The sequence below is a fragment of the Hemiscyllium ocellatum genome, chromosome 5, assembly GCF_020745735.1.
Source record: "Hemiscyllium ocellatum isolate sHemOce1 chromosome 5, sHemOce1.pat.X.cur, whole genome shotgun sequence".
Taxonomy (NCBI): domain Eukaryota; kingdom Metazoa; phylum Chordata; class Chondrichthyes; order Orectolobiformes; family Hemiscylliidae; genus Hemiscyllium; species Hemiscyllium ocellatum.
In genome coordinates this window covers 93,315,761-93,340,827 of record NC_083405.1, presented here as the reverse complement: position 1 = coordinate 93,340,827, position 25,067 = coordinate 93,315,761, and the positions used below count along the sequence as shown (strand labels likewise).

The 25,067-nt window shown below is 42.1% G+C and overlaps 1 protein-coding gene and 1 non-coding gene across 2 annotated transcripts in view; one reads left to right on the top strand and one right to left on the bottom strand.

Moving 5' to 3' along the window:
- dnajc1 (DnaJ (Hsp40) homolog, subfamily C, member 1) overlaps positions 1-25,067 on the top strand; it is a 245,310-nt gene that overhangs the window by 98,935 nt on the left and 121,308 nt on the right. Inside the window, exons 4-6 of the mRNA XM_060824995.1 lie at positions 2,244-2,409; positions 13,921-14,018; positions 18,871-18,964. Of these exons, the coding sequence (XP_060680978.1) occupies positions 2,244-2,409; positions 13,921-14,018; positions 18,871-18,964 (358 nt within the window). The remainder of the gene's footprint in view (positions 1-2,243; positions 2,410-13,920; positions 14,019-18,870; positions 18,965-25,067) is intronic.
- trnaq-cug (transfer RNA glutamine (anticodon CUG)) lies at positions 7,850-7,921 on the bottom strand. Its single transcript has one exon. It is a non-coding gene; the product is annotated as a tRNA-Gln (tRNA).

Genomic DNA, 25,067 nt, shown 5'->3' with positions numbered 1-25,067 from the left:
CTCTGCTTTATCTAGATTTCTCCATATCTGTTTCTGTAGCTTTATTGTGCAATCATGGCTAGTATTGCAAATATTACTCTACTAGTACTTGATCCATCTCAATCCATCTTGAGTCAAGATTGGTATACAGACAGATTTTGACCTTGCATTTTTAATGCATTGTCTGAGCTGAGCTGTCACCTTTTGTTATAAAACCTTAAGTTATCTCGATACTTAAAAGAAGTGCTGGGATTTGTACATTAATGAAGCGAAGCCTGCATTCTATAAGATGAAAGACTTAACAACCCAGGTTTGTTCAATATATCAGTGCATGACACTGTAATCTTTTGCTGTAAATTCTGTGTCTCATGATCTTATACTCCACAATCACCTGATGAAGGAGCAGTGCTCCAAAAGTTAGTGCTTCCAAATAAACCCGTTGAACAATAACCTGGTGTTGTGATTTCTAACTTTTGTCCACCCCAGTCCAGAACTGGCTCCTCCCATAATAGTGTGTAATGGCAGACTACGTGATAACAAGGCTTGATGTGTGTGGTAGGGGGGCTAGGACATATGAATATAAAAGGAGAGATGTACTTCTGAGGTTCTAGAAGGCTCTGGTCAGACCAAATTTGGAGTGTTTTGCTCAGTTTTGGGCCCCATATCTCAGGAAGAATGCACTGGTCTTGGAGTGTGCTCAGAGGAGTTTCACGAGAATGGTCCCAGGAATGAAAAGTTGAATATACGAGAACTCTGGAGTTTAGAAGGACAAGGGGGATCCAATTGTCCAGGCCATTCAGTATTCTGTATATTTCAGAGTAGATGTAGGGAAGATGTTCCTATTGTTAGGAGAGAGTAGGACCTGAGGGCATAGCCTTAGATAAAGGGAAGACCTTTTTAGAACGGTGGTAAAGAGACACTTCTTTAGGCAGAGAGCGGTGAATGTATGGAAATCATTGCCACAGAAGGCTGTGGAGATCAGATCATTGAGTATATTTAAGACTGAGATAGATAACTCTTGATCCCCCTTGACAATCAAGAACCTATGGGGAGAAAGTGGGAGAATGGGGTTGAGAAACTTATCAGTCTTGAGTGAATGACAGAGCAGACTCGATAAGCTGATTGGCCTAATTTCTGCCCCTTTGCTTCATGGTTGTATGGACATGAATGAGTTCAGGCCATAAAAGTACTAAAATTGACATTGCGTCTGGAGGGCTGCAGGGTCTCTAAGCAGAAAATGAGGTGGTGTTCTTCAAGAAGTGTTCTTCACACTTTCCAATATTCTTATTTCTTCTATCACTTCTTTGTCCACTCACCTATCCTGACCAAGCCCTTCTACAGTCTTCCTGCTTTTTCAACACTACCACCTATCTTTGTGCTATCTGTCAGGCAAATTGTGTTTGCATTAATAAATATACAAGGCTGTGGGTGATGAACAATATTGCAAGGTAATGTTGCATCTTGCCCATAATGAAATATCTGATACACAGACTTACCTTGAGCAATGTCATGGAAGATCTGCTGATATTAATATCTATCTTTGAGTATCTCAGGATCCAGTTTAAAAAGAATAAATTTCAGGACATCTATTCTATCATCCTGAACCAAAGTTTATGTACGTAATTTGCTTCAAAATAGTAGATCATACTGTTCTTCATCCAGCCACTAGGAGGTGCACATGCATGGCCAGGAGTTGCAAACACATTTAACATTAGTCATCCTCAAGAACCTGTACCCATGGAGTAACACATTCACCATCTTGTTAGAGCTTAGATTTAAACCATCTGTATTTTCCTTGTGCAACAATATACCCAGAAACTACAGCTTTTCCATTTTATTTCTCCTGTCAACGTAATGTCTCATGAGAGTTAATGGAGCTTTCCTCACTAGTGGAATAAATGAGCATTCTTGTATTCCACACTGATTTCATTTTTAATGAAATTGACATGATTTTCCTTTTGTAAATAGAAGTTGGTAAAATTTGCATTAGATGTAGCGCTTAACATCCATAACAATAATATATTAGTGGAACTAATAATTATTGTTTTGGTAATAAATTGTTGAATAAAAGGTGATCTTCAGCACAGTTTCTTAAATGCACTTTAATTCTTGGATGAAATCCTTACGAAGATGAATGGACTATAACTTTTCAGTTTGCAAAAGAAATTTGAATATTAAGCAATTGACATAATTTCCAAAATAATTGAAGGGATAATATTTTTAATCCACAATTCCCTTTTTAAGAAAAAAATTTCTGTTTTCAGATATGATGAAGTTTTGAAAAATGGCCTGCCGGATTGGAGACAGCCTGTTTTCTACTACCGGAGAGTGAGAAAGATGAGTAATGTGGAGCTTTCTCTGCTCCTCTTCATTATTCTTACTGTGGGCCATTATGCTGTGGTTTGGTCGATATACTTTGAGAAACAACTGGTAAGTTGATGTGGATGTGGAAGAGTTTTAGTGAAAAATATTGCTGATTTCTACAATGCTAATATTCTTAAAAATATAAATCTGTATTAGTAGTATGTCACGTTATCACTCTCCATGGTATTTGTCCCATTGTTTAAAAAACTCCATTTTTACATGGTTCTATTAATATACATTGATTTGCAAATTTCCTTCTGGAATTTTAACTTTAGTTTTTAGTAGGAATGTGTATGTTTCACTGTGTAACAGTTTGATCAATTGCGTGTTTTTAAGAACATAAGATGTAGGAGCAGAAGCAGACCATTCGGCTCAACACATTTGCTCTACCATTTACAGAGAACATAACTGATCTGATAATACTGTACTCCCCTTTCTTGCCAATTCCCCTTAACCCTTGATTCTCTTGTTAATTAGAGAACTGTTTATCCTTGCCTTGGCCATCCATCACGACCCAACCACTACAGCCCTCCATATCCATTTGATCTAGGTAAGATGGAGGATGGGAAGAAACTGTGGCTGTAAGAGTTCTCCTTTTCTTTGAGGTACTTTAGGTGTTAGAGGTGATTTTCTTGAATTCCAGGAGCAGTAATTACTGTTTTATAAGCATTGTTTTGGAACTTTGGGGGAAAAATGATCAAAACATTGGCACTTTGAAAAGGAGGAAGAGAACAAAGGCAGGGACCACCTGTTAAGTGAAACAGAGAAAGAAACCTACACTGCTGTCTGACACAGCAGTGAATCTACACAGCTACTGCCTTTGCTGTTTGTGTTTCTGGACATCAGAGTGCAGTTAAGAAAAATTAACAAACGTTGAAATTCACAGCTGACCTAGGCGGAGCTTGTGTGGAAGGACTCACTGCGCTGGAACAAATAAGTCCATGGTTTTTAAATGTAACCTAGCTGTCTTTTTGAATAGTGTGTAAAGTGGATTTTTTTTGTTTTATGTTTTATTGGGATCTGTATCTTGATTAAAATTTAAAAATATAAAACATAATTTATAATTGATCCTGAAGCAGTGTTTTTTAGAGCATGATTTGGAGGAGCCAGTGTTGGATAAAGTTTAAAGTTACACAACACTAGGTTATAGTCCAACAGGTTTATTTGGAGTCACTAGCTTTTGATGCGCTGCTTCTTCATCAGGTGGTTGAGGAGCAGGACCGGAAGATGCAGAATTTATAGCAAAACAGGTTTTTTGGTATAAATTCTGTGTCTGGAAGTAGATTTTCTCGCTGAATTGGAAGGTTCTGTTTCAGACGTTTCGTCACCGTACTAGGTAACATCATCAGTGAACCTCTGGATGAAGCACTGGTGGTATGGCCGGCTTATTATTTATGTGTTGAGATTTCCTTGGGTTGGTGATGTCATTTCCTGTTCCTTTTTCTCAAGGGGTGATAAATAGGATCCAAGTCAATGTGCTTGTTGATAGAGTTCTGGTTGGAAGGCCATGTATCTAGGAATTCTGACGTGTGTCTCTGTTTGGCTTTTCCTAGGATGGATGTGCTGTCTCAGTCGAAGTGGTGTCCTTCCTCATCTGTATGTAAGGATACTAGTGAGAGAGGGTCATGACATTTTATGATTAGTTGATGTTTATGTATCCTGGTGGCAAGTTTTCTGCCTGTCCAATGCAATGTTTGTTATAGTTCTTGCAAGGTATTTTGTAAATGATATTAGTTTTGCTTGTCTCTGCAGGGTCCTTCAAGTTCATTAGCTGCTGTTTTAGTGTTTTGGTGGGTTTGTGGGCTACTATGATGCCAAGAGGTCTGAGTAGTCTGGCATCTAGGAAGGTAGGTAGTGCAGAAGTCACCTGTGGCATGGCAGATTTGCGAGCTGCTTGGGGGGATTTAAACCAGTAAGTTGTGGGGGGGGGGGGTTGTAAATCAGTGAAGAAAGAAATCAGCCTGAGACTGGTACAGTTAGGGAAAGGAGCAAGTCAAACAGGGTGGGCAGGAACAAAGCAGAGAGCGAGATAAATTAAACTGCATTTATTTCGATCCAAGAGGCCTAGCAGGGAAGGCAGATGAACTCCAGGCATGGTTAGGTACTGGAATATAAACGTCGATTCTCCTGCTCCTTGGATGCTGCCTGACCTGCTGCGCTTTTCCAGCAACACATTTTCAGCTCTGATCTGCAGTCCTCATTTTCTCTACTGGAATATCATAGCAATTACAAAGATGTGGCTCAGGGATGGGCTGAACTGACAGCTTAATGTTCCAGGATACAAATGCCATAGGAACGGTAGAAAGGGGGGCAAGAGAGGAGGAGAGTGGCGTTTTTAATAAGGGATAACATTACGGCTGTAATTAAGGAGGATATTGCGTGGAATATGTCCAGGAAAGTCACTTCGGTGGGACTGAGAAATAAGAAAGGGAAGATCAGCTTATTTGGATTGTACTGTGGACCCCCCAAACACAATAGTCAGCAGGAAATTGCGAAACAAATTTGTGAGAGATTTATTACCTGTGAGAATAATAGGGTGGTAATGATAGGAGATTTTAACTTTCGAAACGTTGACTGGGACTATCATAGTGTTAAGGGTATGGATGAAAGGAATTTGTTCAGTGTGTACAAGAAAACTTTCAGATTCAGTATGTGGATGTACCTTACTAGAGAAGATGGAAAACTTCACCTACTCTTAGGAAATAAGGCAGGGCAAGTGACTGAGGTGTCAGCAGGGGAGCACTTTGGAGCCAGCGACCATAATTCTATTAGTTTTAAAATAGTGATGGGAAAGGTTAGACATGATCTAAAAGTTTAAATTCTAAATTGGAAGACGGTCGATTTTAATGGTATTAGGCAAGAACTTTCAAAAGCTGATTGGGTGTGGATGTTCGCAAGTGAAAGCACAGCTGGAAAATGGGAAGCCTTCAAAAATGAGATAACGAGAGTCCAGAGAAAATACATTCATGTTTGGGTGAAAGGCAAGGCTGATAGGTGTAGGAATTGCTCTGGCTCAAAGATAGAAGACAGAGCGTGGTGGTGGAGGGTTATTTTTCAGACTGGAGGCCTGCGACCAGTGGAGTGCCACAAGGATCGGTGCTGCATCCTCTACTTTTAGTCATTTTCATAAATGATTTGGATAAGAGATACAGTTAGTAAATTTGTAGATGACACCAAAATTGGAGGTGTAGTGGACAGCGAAGAGGGTTACCTCAGATTACAACAGGATCTTGACCAGATGGGCCAATGGGCAGAGAAGTGGCAGATGGAGTTTAATTCAGATAAATGCAAGGTGCATGAAATGAAATCTTAGCAGGACTTATCCACTTAATGGAAAGGTCCTAGGGAGTGTTGCTGAACAAAGCGACCTTGGAGTGCAGGTTCACAGCTCCTTGAAAGTGGAGTGGTAGGTAGATAGGATGGTGAAGTATGCTTTCTTTTATTGGTCAGAGTATTGAGTACAGGAGTTGGGAGGTCATGTTGTGGCTGTACAGGACATTGGTTAGGCCACTGTTGGAGTATTGCGTGCAGTTCTGGTCTCCTTCCTATCGGAAGGATGTTGTGAAACTTGAAAGGGTTCAGAAAAGATTTACAAGGATGTTGCCAGTGTTGGAGGATTTGAGCTATAGGGAGAGGCTGAAGAGTTTTATGAAGGGCATGGATAGGTAAATATGCAAAGTCTTTTCCCTGGGGTCGGGGAGTCCAGAACTAGAGGGTGTAGGTTTAGGGCGAGAGGGGAAAGATATAAAAGAGATCTAACGGGCAACTTTTTCACACAGAAGGTGGTACGTGTATGGAATGAGCTGCTAGAGGAAGTGGTGGAGGCTGGTACAATTGCAACATTTAAGAGGCATTTGAATGGGTATATGAATAGGAAGGGTTTGGAGGGATATGGGCCGGGTGCTGGCAGGTGGGACTAGATTTGGTTGGGATATCTGGTCAGCATGGACGGGTTGGACTGAAGCGTCTGTTTCTATTCTGCACATCTTTATGGCTCTATTTGGTTCAGAAAAAGAAGGAAGCATATGTCAGGTATAGACAGCAGAAATTGAGTGAATTCTTAGAGTCTTAGCGGGTTTTTGGAAGATTTGTAGCTCCGATTGAGGTTCTGGATGTAGGTTTGCACACTGAGCTGGAAGGTTCATTTCTAGACGTTTTGTCACTCTACTAGCCTCTACTATACCGTGCAAGGGCAGCAACAAACATTACATTGGACAAACAGGCAGAAAACTAGCCACCAGGATATATGAACGCCAACTAGCCACAAAACGACATGATCTTCTCTCACTAGCATCCTTACATACAGATAAGAAAGGACACCACTTTGACTGGGCCAATGCATCCACCCTCGGACAAACCGAACAAAGACACACGCAAGAAGTCCTAGGAGCACGGCATTCCAACCCGAACTCTATCAACAAACACATTGAGGTAGGCCCCATCTACCACCCCCTGCGGAAAAGAACAGGAAGTGACTTCACAGGAAATGACATCACCAACCCAAAGAAACCCAAACATATAAATAGACAGCAGGAATTATCAGCAATGTTTCGCCTGAAGCCCACTGAAGATATTATCTAGTAGGGTGATGAAATGTCTGGAAATGAACCTTCCAGCTCAGCGAGCAAACCTACATCCAGATCCTTGGAGTATAAACGCAGTAGGAATTAAGAGGGAAATCAGGACGGTAAAAAGGGGACATGAGATAGCTTCAGTAGGTAGAGTTAAGGAGAATCCAAAGGGATTCTCATCAAACATTCAGGACAAAAAGGTAACTAGGGAGAGAATAGGACGCCTTGAAGATCAGCGAAGAACCACAGGAGATGGAGGGGATATTAAGCAAGTATTTTGCATCAGTGTTTACTGTGGAGAAGGACAGGGGACAGACAGAACGTGGGGAAATAGATGGTGGCATCCATATTCCAGAGGAGGAGATGCTGGATGTCTTAAAATACATAGAAGTGGATAAATCCCCAGGACCTGATCACGTGTACTCTCGGACTCTGTGGGAAGCTAGGGAAGTGATTGCTGGGCCCCTTGGCGAGATATTTGAAGTGCCAGAAGCCTGGAGGTGGCTAATGTGGTGCCACTATTTAAGAAAGGGATAAGGAAAAGCCAGAAACCAGTGAATCTGACAGTATTTACGTGCATTTAGAAAGGCACGGACTGATTAGGGATGGTCAAGATTAGATTACTTACAGTATGGAAACAGGCCCTTCGGCCCAACAAGTCCACACCGACCCGCCGAAGCGCAACCCACCCATACCCCTACATTTACCCCTTACCTAGCACTACGGGCAATTTAGCATGGCCAATTCACCTGACCTGCACATCTTTGGACTGTGGGAGGAAACCGGAGCACCCAGAGGAAACCCACGCAGACACTGGGAGAACGTGCAAACTCCACATAGTCAGTCGCCTGAGTCGGGAATTGAACCCAGGTCGCTGGCGCTGTGAGGCAGCAGTGCTAACCACTGTGCCACCGTGCCACCCCTGAAAGCACACAAGGTTCCACCGAGATTTGAACTCGGATCGCTGGATTCAGAGTCCAGAGTGCTAACCATTACACCATGGAACCAACATAGCTTTGTGTGTGGGAAATCATGTCTCATGAATTTGATTGAGTTTTTTGAAGAAGTAACAAAGAGGATTGTTGAGGGCAGAGCGGTGGACGTGATCTGTATGGACTTCAGTAAGACTTTCAACGAGGTTTCTGATGGTAGAGTGGTTAGCAAGGTTAGATCACGTGGAATACAGGGAGAACTAGCCACTTGGATACAGAGCTGGCTGGAAGGTCAAAGATAGGTGGCTGTTGTGGAGGGTTGCTTTTCAAAATGGAGGCCTGTTACTAGCGGTGTGCCACAAGGATCGGTGCTAGGCCTACTGCGTTTTGTCATTTATATAAATGATTTGGATGTGAACATAGGAGATACAGTTAGTAAGTTTGCAGATGACACCAAAATTGGAGGTGTAGTGAACAGCGAAGGTTACCTCCGTTACAACGGCATCTTGATCAGATGGGCCAATGGGCTTGAGGAGTGGCAGGTGGAGTTTAATTCAGATAAATGCGAGGTGCTGCACTTTGGAAAGACAAATCAGGGCACGACTTATACACTTAATTGTAAGCTTCTGGAGAGTGTTGCTGAACAGAGAGACCTTGGAGTACAGGCTCATAATTCCTTGAAAGTGGAGTCTCAGGTAGAATAGTGAAGAAGACTTTTAGTATATTTTCCTTTTAATGGTTAAAACATTGAGTACAGGAGTTGGGAGGTCATGTTGTGCCTGTACAAGACACTGGTTTGCCGCTGTTGGAATATTGTGTGCGATTCCTGTCTCCTTTCCATAGGAAGGATGTTGTGAAACTTGAATGTGTTCAGAAAAGATTTACAAGGACATTGCCAAGGTCAGAGAATTTGAGCTATAGGGAGAGGCTGAATAGGCTAGGACTGTTTTTCTTCTGGAGTGTCAGAGGCTGAGGGGTAACCTTTATAGAGTACATGAATAGGAAGGGTTTAAAGGGATATGGGCCAAGTGCTGGCAAATGTGATTAGATTAATTGAGGATATCTTGTTGGCATGGATGAGTTGGACCGAAGGGCCTGTTTTCGAGCTGCTCATCTCTATTGACTATCTTTATCAAGTGCCATGTGAATTATGAAAATTAGAAGACATATTTCCAAATAATTGCCAAATTCAATCCTGCCAAGTGATAGAGGAAATGCTTGAGGTTTTCAATAGGTCATTCAGAGGTGTTCAAGGATTACTGAGCAGTCACTTTTGGGTCAGGGATGGAGACAGACCAAAATGTTGTCACCTTCAAGCTGCTAATCTAAAACTGTTTTCCTGTTCTATTTTGCTTGGGAGGCCATGAAACATTGGGGCAGCCCAAGCCATTCCCTAATTCTTGTGTTCGGTAAGATTCTAAAAGTATTGTCTGCTGAAATGTATGTCTGTTGTAAACCTGTGTTTTTGTTTGCATCCTGTATTGCTGTAATATTGCAAAAGTTTTCAATGTTGGAAATCTTTCAATCTTAATGAGGTGGGAAAAACAGAGTTAAATCATATTGATAAAGAAAATTATTCTTAAAATTCCTTTTTGGTCATTGTCCTTGATACAGTCTATAATGCTGACTAAAATGTCCAGTTTCCTGGGCTTTTCTGGTTTCTTCAGACCTGTTGCACTGGATACTATTGTAATGATGCACCCACACACTGCAATTTATGCTTGAGCTGCAATAAACTTTAGCTTGTGTATATAGACAATTGAACATTATTTTTATTAAAGATTTGTCATAAGTAATCAATTTTTGTTTTATTATGCTAATTATTCTCATGTACTGTGAGCATTGTTGGCAAGACTAAAATTTCTGCTCTTGAGAACATGTTGGTGAATTGTTTCGTCCATGCAGTATAGGGACTGTCAGTGCTCTTAGAAAAGGAGTTCCAAGTTTGTGACCAGTGATACTGATGAAATGACAATATAGTTCCAGATCAATGTAATGTGTAGCTTAAGAGTAGAATATGTAGGCAGCAAGTTCTCGGGTATTTGCTCCTTCTATGTGGTTTTTGAATAGTGCTTTTGAAGGTGGCTTGGCATGTTTTAACAAGTAAAAGCTGCTATGTTTGTTAGCCATTTTGTTTTCCAAAGTAAATTTGAAATCTTTAACTTATTTATTTTCTCTCTTGCAGTTCTTCTAATTTGCAGTATGACAGAAAGTGCAAATAATTTTTAAGATTTAACTGGGAAAGTGATGATATGATCATTGGATTGTTCATCAAGAAACAAAATAATGTTCTGGGGATCTGGGTTCAATAAAAAAAAATCTGGAATTAAGAGCGCAGTGCTGGCCATGAAACCATTGTCAATTATCACGGGGGCAAGAAAACCCCATCTGGTTCACCAGGGAAGGAAATCTGCCATCCTTAACCTGATCTGGTTGACATGTGACTCCAGACCCACACCAATGTGGTTGGCTTTTAACTGCCATCTGGGCAATTAGGGATGAGTCCAGCCAGCGATGTCCTCATCCTGTGAATGAATTAAAAAACATTAACTGAGAGGTAGCTTTGGGTGCTAGTCAGAAAACATGAGAAACTGAGCTGCTGGAGTCATAGGTGTGAGGAGATTTCTTTAATATACTAAAATGTATCAGAAAAGAAAACCATTCTGTTGATTTGAGTGTACATTCAGTGACTCTTGAAGCCTGATCACACTCAGGCTTCAAGGGGGGAGGGGAGCTGCAGATAAAGGAGGGCTGGGGGAGGGTTTTGGGTATGGAGTGTTGAGGTAGTGATAGGTGAACACAGGTAGACAGTATGACCTGTTCACATCCAGTCCCCTTCCACCAATACCCTGCTCTGCCTCACCGAATTAATCCTCACCCTCAATAACTTTTCCTTCAACTCTTTCCATTTCCTTCAAATCCAGGTGTGGCCATGGGCCTCAGCTATGCCTGCCTGTTTGTCAGCTACGTCAAACAGTCCCTCTTCAGTACCTACACAAGCACTATTCCCCAGCTCTTCTGCCACTACATCAATGACTGCGTCAGTACATCCTGCGCCAAGGCTGAACTGGGAGCAGTTAACTAACTGCCTTCGCCAATAACTTCCAACCTGCCCTTATCTTCACATGCTCTATCTTGGACACCTCCCTCCTGTTTCTTGACCTCTTTGTTTCCATCTCCAGCAACAGACTAATGATGGACATGTACTGTAAACCTATAGACTCCCATAACTAGGTGGACTTAGCCTCCTCCTACTCATATCCTGTGAGAACTCTATTCCGTTTTCCCAATTCCTTCATCTCTGTTGCATCTGCTTTGACGAGGAGCTGTCAGGCATCTCAGGTGCCCACCTATTTTGAACAATGTGCTTTCCCCCCTCTGTTATCCTGACAGCCCTCCACTGCATCTCCTCCATTCCCTGTTCCACTGCTCTAAATGCCCCCCACTCTAAATGTAAAAACGACAGGGACACCTTGTCCTCACCTACCACCCCATCATTCTCCGCATCCAATCTATCATCCTTAAGCACTTCCGCCATCTTCAACTAGACCCCACCACAATGAATATCTTCCCCATCCCACCCTCTCTGCCTTCCACAAAGACCGCTCCCTTTGTCATTCCTTGGTTCATGCCAGACACTCCCCTATCTCCCCCTGCAACTGTAAGAGATGCAACACCTGCTGGCATACCATCTGCCTCACCTCCATCTAGGGCCCCAAACAGTCCTTCTAGGTGAGGCAGAGGTTCACCTGCCTCTCCTACAACCTAGTTGGAACCTTGGAAGTAGGTGAGCACTTTGGTGATAGCGATCACAATTCTGTTATGTTTACTTTAGTGATAGAAAGGGATAGGTGTATACCACTGGGCAAGAGTTACTGCTGGGGGAAAGGCAATTAGATCACTTACAGTGTGGAAACAGGCCCTTCGGCCCAACAAGTCCACACCACCCAGGCCCATTCCCCTACATTTACCTCTTCACCTAACACCGCAGGCAATTTAGCATGGCCAGTTCACCTAACCCACACATTTTTGGACTGTGGGAGGAAACCGGAGCACCCAGAGGAAACCCACGCAGACACGGAGAATGTGCAAACTCCACACAGTCAGTCACCTGAGGCGGGACTTGAATCCGGGTCTTTGGCACTGTGAGGCAGCATTGCTAACCACTGTGCCACCGTGCCGCCCACAATTACGATGAGATTAGGCAAGTTTTAGGAAGCATAGGATGGAGAAGGAAACTGCAAGGGCTGGGCACATTAGAAATGTGGAGCTTATTCAAGGAAAAGCTCCTGAGCGTCCTAGATAAGTATGTACCTGTCAGGCAGGGAGGAAGCTGTAGAGTGCGGGAGCCGTGGTTTATGAAGGAAGTGGAATCTCTGATCAAGAGGAAGAAGAAAGCTTATGTTAGGATGAGATGTGAAGACTCAGGGCGCTTGAGGGTTACAAGGTAGCCAGGAAAGACCTAAAGAGAGAGCTCAGAAGAGCCAGGAGGAGACATGAGAAGTTGTTGGCAGATAGGATCAGGGTAATCCCTAAGGCTTTCTATTGGTATTTAAGAAATAAAAGAATGACGAGAGTAAGATTAGGGCCAATCAAGGATAGTAGTGGGAAGTTGTGTGTGGAGTCAGAGGAGATAGGGGAAGCACTAAATGAATATTTTTCGACAGCATTCACTCTAGAAAACGACAGTGTTGTCGAGGAGAATACTGAGTTACAGGCTACTAGACTAGGTGGGATTGAGGTTCACAAGGAAGAGGTAATAGAAATCTTGCAGAGTGTGAAAATAGATAAGTCCCCTGGGTCGGATGGGATTATCCTAGGATCCTCTGGGAAGCCAGGGAGGAGATTGCCGAGCCTTTGGCATTGATCTTTAAATCGTCATTGTCTACAGGAATAGCGCCAGAAGACTGGACGATAGCAAATGTGGTTCTGCTGTTCACGAAGGGGATTAGAGACAACCCTGGTAATTATAGCCAAGTGAGCCTTACTTCAGTTGTTGGTATAGTGTTGGAAAAGGTTAAGAGATAGAATTTATAATCATCTAGAAAAGAATAATTTGATTAGGGATAGTCAGCAAGGTTTTGTGAAGGGTAGGTCATGCCTCACAAACCTTACTGAGTTCTTTGAAAAGGTGACCAAACAGGTAGATGAGGGTAAACCGGTTGATGTGGTGTATATGGATTACACAAATAAATATAGCTGTGTTTTGGAAGGCAATGTTTTGTTTCTCTATCTATGTTAATTCTTGTAATTTTAAATATCTGCTGCAGCATAGTGGCACCCAACACAATGTTGTTATATTGTTACAAAAGTAACAATTCTCTATATTCCGGAACTATAAGCAGGTAGCATTCTTATGTTAGATAATTGTGCGGTTCAGTATGGAAATACAGGGCTCAAATGAAGATAAATCTGTTTGAATTCTAAAAATTGTCCAGTGGCATTGAAGCATTACACATGTCTGATGACTTAATTTGTGTAGTAGTATTTAGCATTAGCCAGTTCATGAATATTGTTCTAACACTGATTCAATTAGTAACAGAACGGTTTCACTTAAGCTGTTTTTAATTGTGGTAAATGTTTTTTATACTTGCTCTTGGAACAATTTTAACTGGTAGATTTTTGAATAGGTACCCAAAGTGCAACCACTAGAGCATTTATCTCTCTCATTCTGTGGATTTTTATTTTATCATCTTGCTCAAAGCAAATATTAATCAGCTGTCCAGCTGCAGAATTAGAACTTTTTACAGATCTGCTAATGTAATTTAGCCATTACCTATTGCTGTGCTAAATCTGGTGACTCCTGAGTTGAGTAGTATCAATAATGGTGGCAGAAGTGGGACTCAAGAGTTGAATTTTTTTAGTTCTTGGAGGCATTGATTTCTGTGGAATTGTAGATGACTGATAGCTGATGTTTAATCACCTACTTGACAAACACTGAACTTACTACGAGAGACAGGATTTCAGGGCAATAAGTTTGTAGAGAACAACTAATATTTCATGTTTAGATCCTTGTAGCAGCCCTGCATAAAAAATTATTCAGTAGTCACCTGTTATCTTGTTTCTGTTTTCAGGATGATCTTCTTACCAGAAAGAAGAGAGAGAAAAAGAAGAAAGCAAGTGGTAAATCTTTGGATGAAGGAAAAGCTGGTGTTCCTGAGAAAAATGAGAGGTAACATTGCCAAATACTTGAATGTTTGGCGATGAGGTTTCTTGAATACTTTTTTTTTACTATTGTTTTTTGGAACAGTTAAATATTATTGCCAATAATTATTTATAATTGAAAATAAAATTGATATTAAATTCATACATACTTTTATATTTTTCTGGTTTATATTGATAAATTTTCTAAGTCCAGAAGTGGAGTGGGCTTTTATTTTAGCTTGAAGGTATAATTCGTAATCATCTTAAATTAGTGTGAGGAATGTTAAAAATCCTCCGGACAGTGTCACTTTCATCTAATTCTTTTCAGGTGGTGTTACCATTTTCTTTCTTGTTTCTCTACTCCCCATGTTGCCAGCCTTTCTCAGTTTCCACATCAAACATTCTCTGCTTCCATCTGTCATGTCTACTGTCTTCTAGTTCATGACACACTGATGCCTTCAATCTTTCTTGGATGTTTTCTGAAAACGTTATTTTTGGCTGGTTCGTTAAAAAAAATTAAACTACTAAACAATGCCAATCAAGTTTTAAAATTGAGGGTGTTGAAGTAAACTGGTGTGTTTTTTTATTTATTCATGGGCTGTGGGCATAACTGGTTAGGTCAGCATTTATCATGCATCTATAATTGCCTTGGAAAAGATGGTACTGAGTTGACATTTTGAATCACTGCTGATCATAGGATGTAGTTTCACCCACAGTGTCATGAGGAAGGGAGCTTCAGGACATTAATTCCGTGACAATGAAGGAATGGTGGTACAGTTCCGAGTGAGAATGGTGTATGGCTTAGAGGGAAACTTGTATGTTTTCATGCATCTGTTGCCCATATCCTTCTAAATGGTTGACATTGTGGGTTTGTCGAAGGAATCTTGGTGAGTTACTGCAGTGCACCTTGTAGATGGTACACAATGCTGTCACTGTCCAATTATGTTGAAGGTGATGGATGTGGTACCATCCAAAGTGGCTGCCTGGGTGATGTTGAGCTTCTTGAGTGCTACTTGGAACTGCAACCATCAAGGCATGTGAAGAATATTCATCATAAGCGTGAAATGTGTTTTGTACATGGTGGATAGGTAATGGGAAAATAGAATGTGGTGTAATATTTTTTTAAAATATAAAAGTAGCAAGTTTATTTCACATAACTAGAGATGTGCACTTCTTAGTATCTTTTTCAGAGTTTGTATTGTTAAGTATATTTATTTGATTTATTATTGTCGTGTACCGAGATACAGTTTAGAAAATATGTTTTGTGTGCTAACCAGACCTTACATAAATGCATCAGAGTAACAGGACAGATTGCAGAGTGTAGTGTTACAGTTACAGAGAAGGTGCAGAGAAAGATCAGGTCTGTTTGTATGCCTGATATCTTGAGATATAATCTTGTGGGCACCTAGTGGCCATTATTCTTATGTAAGCTTCCACGGTAAGCATTAACAGGTTGTGCAACTGTAGATCATATGACAGCTCAGCTTTGATGCTGACTTCAATCCACACCCATATACAAGGACTTCAAAAAAGGAAACTGGAGACAATTTACACTGATTTACCCCTCATGAACCTGATGTGTCATCGTTGGTTTTTTTCTTTCGTAAGATGTAAGCATTACTGGCAAAGCATATTTATTGCCATTTCCTAATTGTTAATTGCCCTGGAAGGTGAAGAGCCACTTCCTATGGTTCATCTGGTACATGTATACTTCCAATACTGATAGAAAAGGAGTCTAAGATTTTGACCTAGTGACAGTGAAGGAATAGCAATATAGTTCTAAATCAGGATAGTGTGTGACTTAAGGGGGCCCTGCAGATCATGTTGCTAACATGTACAGCCTTCCCTTGACCTTCTAGTTGGTAGAGATCATGAGTTTGGAATGTCCTGTTGAAGGCAATATTGAAAGTTTCTGCAGTCGAATCACCTATATGGTATACAGAAGAACCTCGATTATCCAAATACCAATTATCTGAAAATCAGATTATTCAAAGGAGATCTCGAAGTCCCGATAGAAACGTTACATCAAAGATGTGTTTCCAGCAATGATTGCATCTTTTGTTTAGTGATTAAATGGGCATCGTCTCCAAATGACTGACCTCCTGCCTGATCTCTCTCCCCACACTTTCCCTAGAGTTCTAAACCCCCCCCCTTCCTCCAATAATCTCTCCAACATTGTCCTGTACAGGCAGAGGTGGAACCTGTCAAAAGGTTGCAGTAAAAAAGTGTGTGTGTGTGTGTGGGTGTGTGGGTGGGTGTCTGTGTGTGGGTGGGTGTCTGTGTGTGGGTGTGTATTTGGTATTTGGAGTCTTGCCCCACAAAGGCAGCTGTAGTAGCAGCAGCCGTCTTGTTGTTGGTGTACAGTCCAGCTGCCTCAGAGAGGGGGCAGAGGAGTGTACGGGGGACCAGGTGAGGGGGGAGGGGGGTATATTGTTGGGTGGGGCAGGGCCACGCGTGTGGTGGGCTGCTGCAGTCTCCTGAAGGGGGAGCAGACTTTAGAAACCCTGAGCCCCAGAGGAAAGACATTTAATCGATTAACCGAATGATTGATTATCCAAATGAAATAGTTTCCGCCCATCTCGCTTGGATAATTGAGGTTCCCCTGTATACTGTTGCCACTATGCATTGGTGTTGAAGGGAGTGAATGTTGAAGGAGGTGTATGGCATTCCATTCCAGCAGGCTATTTGCTCCTGGATTGTGTCCGGTTTCTTGGATGTTGTTGGAGCTCTACTTATTAAGACAAGTGAGAGTATTCCATCACAGGCCTAACTTGTCCTTACATTTTGCTCCCTGGTGCCATCTGCCATTTACCACATAATTCATAGCATCTGACTATAGCCTCTGACTATTTATCCTATCCATGCCCTTCATGATTTTAGAAACCTCTATAAGGTCATCCCTCAGCCTCTGATGCTCCAGGGTAAATAGCCCCAGTCTCTTCAGGCTCTCCCTTTAGCTCAAACCATCCCACCCTGGCCACATTCTTATAAATGTTTTCAGAACCCTTTCAAGTTTCACAGCATTGTTTCAGTAGTGGGAAAACCAGAATTGAATGCAGTATTCCAAAAGTGGCCTCATCAATGTCCTGTACAGCTCAACATGACCTCGTAACTCCTATATTCGATGCACTGACCAATATGGCAAGCGAACCAAACACTTTCTTCACTACCTTGGGACTCCACTTTCAAGGAACTATGAAGCTGCACACCAAGCTGTCTTTGTTCAGCAACACTCCCCAGCACCTTACCATTAAGTGTATAAGTCTTTAGACAATCTGACAACATTGGACTTTCGGTCCCGGTCCGTTCTTGTCATCTTCTTGAGATCTGTGACTCATTGAATAAAAGTCACTGAGATGTACAGCATGGAAACAGGCCCTTCAGTCCAACCTGTCCATGCTGACCAGATATCCCAACCCAATCTAGTCCCACCTGCCAGCGCTTGGCCCAAATCCCTCTAAATCCTTCCTATTCATATATCCATCCAGATGCCCCTTATATGTTGGCAATTGTAGCAGCCTCCACTTCCTCTGGCAGCTCATTCCATTCCTGTACCACCCTCTGTGTGAAAAAGTTGCCCCCTAGGTCTCTTTTATATCTTTCCCCTCTCACCCTAAAGCTATGCCCTCTAGTTCTGAACTCTCCCACCCCAAGGAAAAGACTTTGTCTATTTACCCTATCCATGTCCCTCATAATTTTGTAAACCTTTATATGGTCACCCCTCAGACTCCGACACTCCAGGGAAAACAGCCCCAGTCTGTTCAGCCTCTCCCTATAGCTCAAATCCTCCAACACTGGCAACATCCTTGTAAATCTTTTCTGAATCCTTTCAAGTTTCCCAACATCTTTCCGATAGGAAGGAGACCAGAATTGCACTCAATATTCTAACAGTAGCCTAACCAATGTCGTGTACAGCCATAACATGACCTCCCAACTCTTGTACTCAATACTCTGACCAATAAAGGAAAGCATACCAAACTCATCCTTCACTATCCTATCTACCTGTGACTTCACTTTCAAGGAACTGTGAACCTGCACTCCAAGGTCTCTTTGTTTGGTAACACACTCCCTAGGACCTTACCATTAAGTGTATAAGTCCTGCCAAGATTTGCTTTCCCAAAATGCAGCACCTCGCATTTATCTGAATTAAACTCTATCTTCCACTTCTCTGCCCATTGGCCCATCTGGTCAAGATCCTGTTGTAATCTGAGGTAACCCTCTTCGCTATCCACTACACCTCCAATTTTTGTGTCATCTGCAAACTTACTAACTGTACCCCTTATGCTCGCATCCAAATCATTTATGTAAATGACAAAAAGTAGAGGACCCAGCACCGATCCTTGTGGCACTCCACTGGTCACAGGCCTCCAGTCTGAAAAATAACCCTCCATCACCACCTCTGTCTTCTACCTTTTGAGCTAGTTCTGTATCCAAATGACTAGTTCTCCCTGTATTCCATGAGATCTACCGCTCTGTCCACATCAATCCTCTTTGTTACTTCTTCACAAAACTCAATCAAGTTTATGAGACATGATTTCCCATGCACAAAGCCATGTTGACTATCACCATCAGTCCTTGCCTTTTCCAAATACGTGTACATCCTGTCCCTCAGGATTTCCTTCCAGCAGCTTGCCCACCACCGACGTCAGGCTCACTGGTCTATAGTTCCCTGGCTTGTCCTTACCACCCTTCTTAAACAGTCTTGCTTTTTGCATCTGATCTATGAGATAAACAGGCAATTTGCCAAACTAACAAGCTAGGAGGTTGACCCCTCTGCTAGAAACAGATGAACATAAGCTTCAGTTGCATTAACATTTCACTTAAAGGATTTAATTTAAATTGTATAATTTGTATTTTGTTTTATTGTGCCTGTCCTGCAGATCTGTTGTAAAGCCTCAATGGCAAGACCTGTTGCCATGCAAGATAGGACTTTGGTTTTATTTCTTTCTGAAATCATTACCACAGTGCTGCCAGGTAAGATAAGCAATCTTAAATGTTAATTATTTTTAATGTTAATTTGATTGACGAAGCTTGTTACCTCTCTGCCCTGAAACAACACTTTCTAGAGAGTCAATTTCACACCTGGAGCAATGAAACACCAACAATGTCTATTAATTATTTTGTATGGTGCATGATTGAAAAATGTGCAGGACCCTTCTGTGGCGCACTGGTAGCATCCCTAATCTGAAACTGGGTGCCAGAGTTCAAGTACCACTTGGTCCAGAGGTGTGTAACAACATCCTCGAAAAGGTTGAATAGAAAAATAAGTGTCAAACAAATGTACTGGAAAAGCACAGCAGGTCATGCAGCATCCGAAGAGCAGGAGAGTTGATGTTTTGGGCATAAGCCCTTCATCAGGAATGTCTGTCCTGCTCCTCAGTTGCTGCCTGACCTGCTGTGCTTTTCCAGCGTCACACCTTTTGATGCTGATCTCCAGCATCTGCAGTACTCAGTTTTTCTGAATAGAAAAATAAGTTGAATGATATGCACTAGGTTTTTTAAAACATTCATTCCTGGGCTGTGAGCTTTGATGACAGGTATTTATTGTCCCTTCCTGATCCTCTTTTAAGAGAGGTAGTAAATTGCCTTCTTGAATTGCTCCAATCTGAGTTACGTAGAACATAGAACATTCCAAAGTGGTACATGCCCTTCAGCTGTCAATGTTGTGTCGACCTTTGAAACTAATCTGATGCCCATCTAACATACACTATTCCATTTTCATCCATATGCCTATCCAATGACCATTTAAATGCCCTTAAAGTTGGCGAGTCCACTACTGTTGCGGACAGGCCATTCCACGCCCCAACTACTGAGTAAAGAAACCACCTCTGACATCTGTCCTATATCTATTACCACTCAATTTAAAGCTATGTTCCTTTATGCTAGATTCACCATCCGAGGAAAAAGGCTCTCACTGTCCACCCTATCTAACCCTCTGATTATCTTATGTCCCAATTAAGTCACTTCTCAATCATCATCTCTCTGACAAAAACAGCCTCAAGTCCCTCGGCCTTTCCTCATAAGACCTACCTTCCATACCAGGCAACATCCTAGTAAATCTCATCTGAACCCTATCCAAAGCTGCCACATCCTTCCTATAATGCAGTGACCAGAAATGTGCACAGTACTCGTGCAAGTGCGGCTACACCAGAGTACAGCTGCAGCATGACCTTATGGCTCTGAAACTCAATCCCTCTACTAATAAAAGCTAACACATTGTATGCCTCCTTAACAACCCTATCAACCTAGGTGGCAACTTTCAGGGATCTATATACATGGACACCGAGATTTCTCTGTTCATCTTCACTCCCAAAAATCTTACCATTAGCCCAGTAGTTTTTATTCTTGTTGCTCCTTCCGAAGTGAATCACCTCACACTTTTCCACATTAAACTCCATTTTTCACCTCTCAGCCCAGCTCTGCAGCTTATCTATGTCCCTCTGTAACCCACAACATCCTTTGGCATATCCACAACTCTACTGACCTCCGTGTCATCTGCAAATTTACTAATCCATCCTTCTGTGCCCTCATTAAGAAAATGGCAAACAGCAGTGGCCCCAAAACAGATCCTTGCAGTACATGACTAGTAACTGAACTCCAGGATGAACATTTCCTATCAGCCACTACCCTCTGTCTTCTTTCAGCTAGCTAATTTCTGATCCAAACTGCTAAATCACCCTCCATCCCATGCCTTAGTATGTTGTGCAATAGTCTACCGTGTGGAACCTTATCGAGCGCCTGACTGAAATCCGTATACACCACATCAACTGCTTTACTCTCATCCACCTATTTGGTCACCCTCTCAAAGAACTCATGAAGGTTTGTGAAGCACGGCCTACATATCTCAAAAGCGCGTTGACTATCCCTAATCAACTTATTCATTTCTAGATGATTGTAAATCCTACCTTTTATAACCTTTTTCAACACTATCCGCAACAGAAGTAAGGCTCACTGGTCTATAATTACCAGGGTTGTCTCTTCTCCTCTTCTTGAACAAGGGGACAACATTGTCTATCCTCCAGACTTTGGGTACTATTCCTGTAGATAATGACGACATAAAGATCAAAGCCAACGTCTCTGCAATCTCCTCCCGGACTTTCCAGAGAATCCTAGGCTAAATCCCATCCCACCCAGGGGACTTATCTATTTTCATTCTTTCCTATTGCTAACACCACCTCTTTTTGAACCTTAATCCCATCTATTCTAGTAGCCTGTATCTCTGTATTCTTCTTGACAACATTGGAAAAAGACAGTGTGAATACTGACGAAAAATATTGATATAGCTCTTACCCTGTCTCCTCTAACTGCATGCACAACTTCCCATTACTATCCTAAATTGGTCCTAATCTTTTTCTCATCATTCTTTTATTCCTGATATACCTATCGAAAGCCTTAGGGTTTTCCTTAATCCTATGTGCCAATGACTTCTCATACCCCCCCCTGGCTCTTCTTAGCTCCCTCTTTAGGTCTTTACTGGCTAACTTGTAACTCTCAAGCGCCCTAACTCAACCCTCCCATCTCATCCTTACATAAGCCTTCTTTTTCCTCTTGACAAAAGTTTAACTTCTTAAGTAAACCACGGCTCCCTTGCTTGACAACTTCCTCCCGACCTGACAGGTACATACTTATTGAGGACACCCAGTAGCTGATTCTTGAATAAGTTCCACATTTCAATTGTGCCCATCCCTTGCAGTTTCCTTCCCCATCCTATGCATCCTAAATCTTGCCTAATCACATCATCATTGCCTTTCCCTCAGCTATAACTCTTGCCCTGCGGTATATACCTATACCTTTCCACTGCTTAAGTAAACATAATCGGAATGTGGTCACTATTACCAAAGTGTTCGCCTTCCTCCAAATCTAATACTGGCTGGGTTCATTACCCAGTACCAAATCCATTGTGGACTTGCCCCTTGTTGGCCTGTCTACATACTGTGTAAGGAAACCCTGCTGCACACATTGGACAAAAACTGACCCATCTAAAGTACTTAAATTATCGTCTTTCCAGTCAATATTTGGAAAGTTAAAGTCACCCATAACAATTACCCTGTCACTCTTGTTCCTATTAAGATTCATTTATGCTATTCTTTCATCTACATCTCTGGAACTATTCGGATGCCTATAGAAAGCTCCCAGCAGGATGACCTTTCCTGATTCTAACCTCAGTCCATACTGCCTCAGTAGACGAGTCCTCAAATGTCCTTTCTGCCACCGTAATACTGTCCTTGATTAACAATGCCACACCTCCCCCTCTTTTACTATCTTCTCTGTTCTTACTGTTGGTTAGATAGACACGCACAATGATGTTAAGAATGGACTCCTAGAATTGTGACCCAGAGATAGTTAAGCACTAATATAGTTTCAACTGAGGGAGGTGTGAGATTTGAGGTCCAGAGGAGTTGTGGGGGATTAGAATCTTGCAGGTAGTGATGCATCTGCTGCCCTATGCCTTTCTAGCTCAAAGATAGATGTTCCTGATTTGGAAGGTATTGTTCTAAGGAGCCTTGGTGAATAGCTGCAATACATCTTGTAGATGGTATTCACTGATCCCACTGTGCATTGGTGGTGGAGAAAGTGAATGTTTAAAATGATGGGTTCCAATTAAGTGAGCTGCTTTGTCCTGGTCAATTTCTGAAGTGTTACTGGAGCTGTAGTCATTCTCGCACTTGCACCTTGTATATGATGCACAGGGTATGGAGAATTGGGAGATGTGTTATTACAGAATTCCCAGCCCCTCACCTGCATTTAAGCATGCTATTTATATGGCTAATCCAGTTCAGTTTCTGGTGATGATGGGGAGTCAGTGATTGTTCAAGGAGAAATGTTTAGATCCTCTGTGGATGGAAATAGTCATTGCTTGGCAATTGTGCTTTGTGAATATTATTTGCCACTTAAGTATGAATGTCCAGTTCTTGTTGCACTTGGATAGAATTCCTCAGATTATGAAGCAGTCTGTTAGTGGTACATATGACTGACATCTTGGGTGTACACAACCTAATGTCAATTTCTTTGGTGTGTTGTAATTTTCAGTAATAAACATGAAGCAGGTTTTTGGGTACTTTTGGACATTTTTTCAATGGCAATAAAAGAAAAACATTATTTAACCATTGTGTAAAAGAAACACAGACATTCCAGAATTATAAATGCACCAAAATCACCAATGCTTGAAATACACTGGAGTGGCAGGCAGTTACGCATCTGAAATTCTGAAACTGCCCTGGAAAGTCTGCTCATGGGAATGAACAGTGTGAAAAGTTGCTACCAAAAATAGAATGGAAGGGAATGGTGAGAAGTTGCTCTGCCAATAATCAATGGATTCTCTTCTGCATTTGTTTCTGATTGGTTCACTGTGAACCAATGTGCCCATGAAATCCAGAAGAAAGGTCTGAGCTTGGGCTGCAAAATACATAAGCACTAAGGGCAGGACTAGTCTTTCAAGTCACTAGTACAGATTGTAAATAGTTTGGGTTTGAAGAATGAAACGTATACTACCCCAATAGTTAAGTTCTACCAACCAGAAAAAGACCCATTGATTCTGACTCTGCTTTCTGTTGGTTGGCCCATCCTTTAGTTAAGCTGATAAATTATGCTGAATCCCATGTGATCATACTTAGTTTATTAACGCTTTGTGCAGCACCTCACCAAATGCCCCTGGTAGTCCGGATATGCGATAAGTACAGGACCCCCATTACCCATTTTGTTTGTTAGGAGAGAATGATGATAAAGGTCTGGAAGGAAAATATCAATTTTCAACTTATTGACAAAGGAATACTTAGTCATAGAGATGTACAGCATGGAAACAGACCCTTTGGTCCAAGCCGCCTGTGCCGACCAGATATCCCAATCCAATCTAGTCCCACCTGCCAGCACCCAGCCCATATCCCTCCAAACCTTCCTATTCATATACCCATCCAAATGCCTCTTAAATATTGCAATTGTGCCAGCCTCCACCACTTTCTCTGGCAGCTTATTCCATACATGTTCACACAGAGGGTGGTACATGTTGCCCCCTTAGGTCTCTTTTATATCTTTCCCCTCTCACCCTAAACTATGCCCTCTCATTCTGGACTCCCTGACCCCAGGGAAAAGACTTTGCCTGTTTACCCTATCCATGCCCCTCATAATTTTGTAAACCTTTATACGGTCGCCCCTCAGCCTCCGACGCTCCAGGGAAAACAGCCCCAGCCTGTTCAGCCTCTCCCTATAGCTCAAATCCTCCAACCCTGGCAAATCCTTGTAATCTTTTCTGAACCCTTTCAAGTTTCCCAACATCTTTCCGATAGGAAGGAGACCAGAATTGCACGCAGTATTCCAACAGTGGCCCTAACTAATGTTGTGTACAGCCGCAACATGACCTCCCAACTCCTGTACTCAATACTCTGGCCAATAAAAGAAAGCATACCAAATGCCTTCTTTACTATCCTGTCTACTTGCCACTCCATTTTCAAAGAGCTATGAACCTGTGCTCCAAGGAAGCTAGAAGAAACATTGCATTGTGGTTGGCGTTCCTGAAATAAGGGGGATGGAGCGGTATGCATCCTTCACAATGTTGTAGCAGTGGTCTAAAATATTCAGGCCCCTCGAGGGGCAGGTAATATTCTAATGGTACTTGGGCAACACCTTCCAACACCTTGAATGAAGTTGCCAGTTACAATAACAGGGCCTCAGGGTGTTCTGTCTCCAGCGTGTTAGTCGTGGAGTACAGCATATCCAGAGTTTCTGCAACCTTTGCTTTGGCAGTACATACATAGCCGGTATATAGCAGCAGTGAATTCCCATGGAAGCTCCCATAGAAGGGGCAGCATTTGACGCTGAGGAATTCAAGGTTTGGGGAGCAATGGTTGCTCAGGTTTGCCATGTCGGTGCACCACAAGTTGTTGACTAATAAGCAAACCCCTCCACTCTTCATCTTACCCAAGGACGCTGTACTGTCCACATGATGGATAGAAAAACCTTCAGCCTGAAGTGCGCAATCCGGAATGGATGGGTTGAGATAGGTTTCTGAGAAGCAGAGTGCACAACAATCCCACAGTTCACACTTCCCTGTATTTAGTGAGATCTAACCTTAATAATCAGT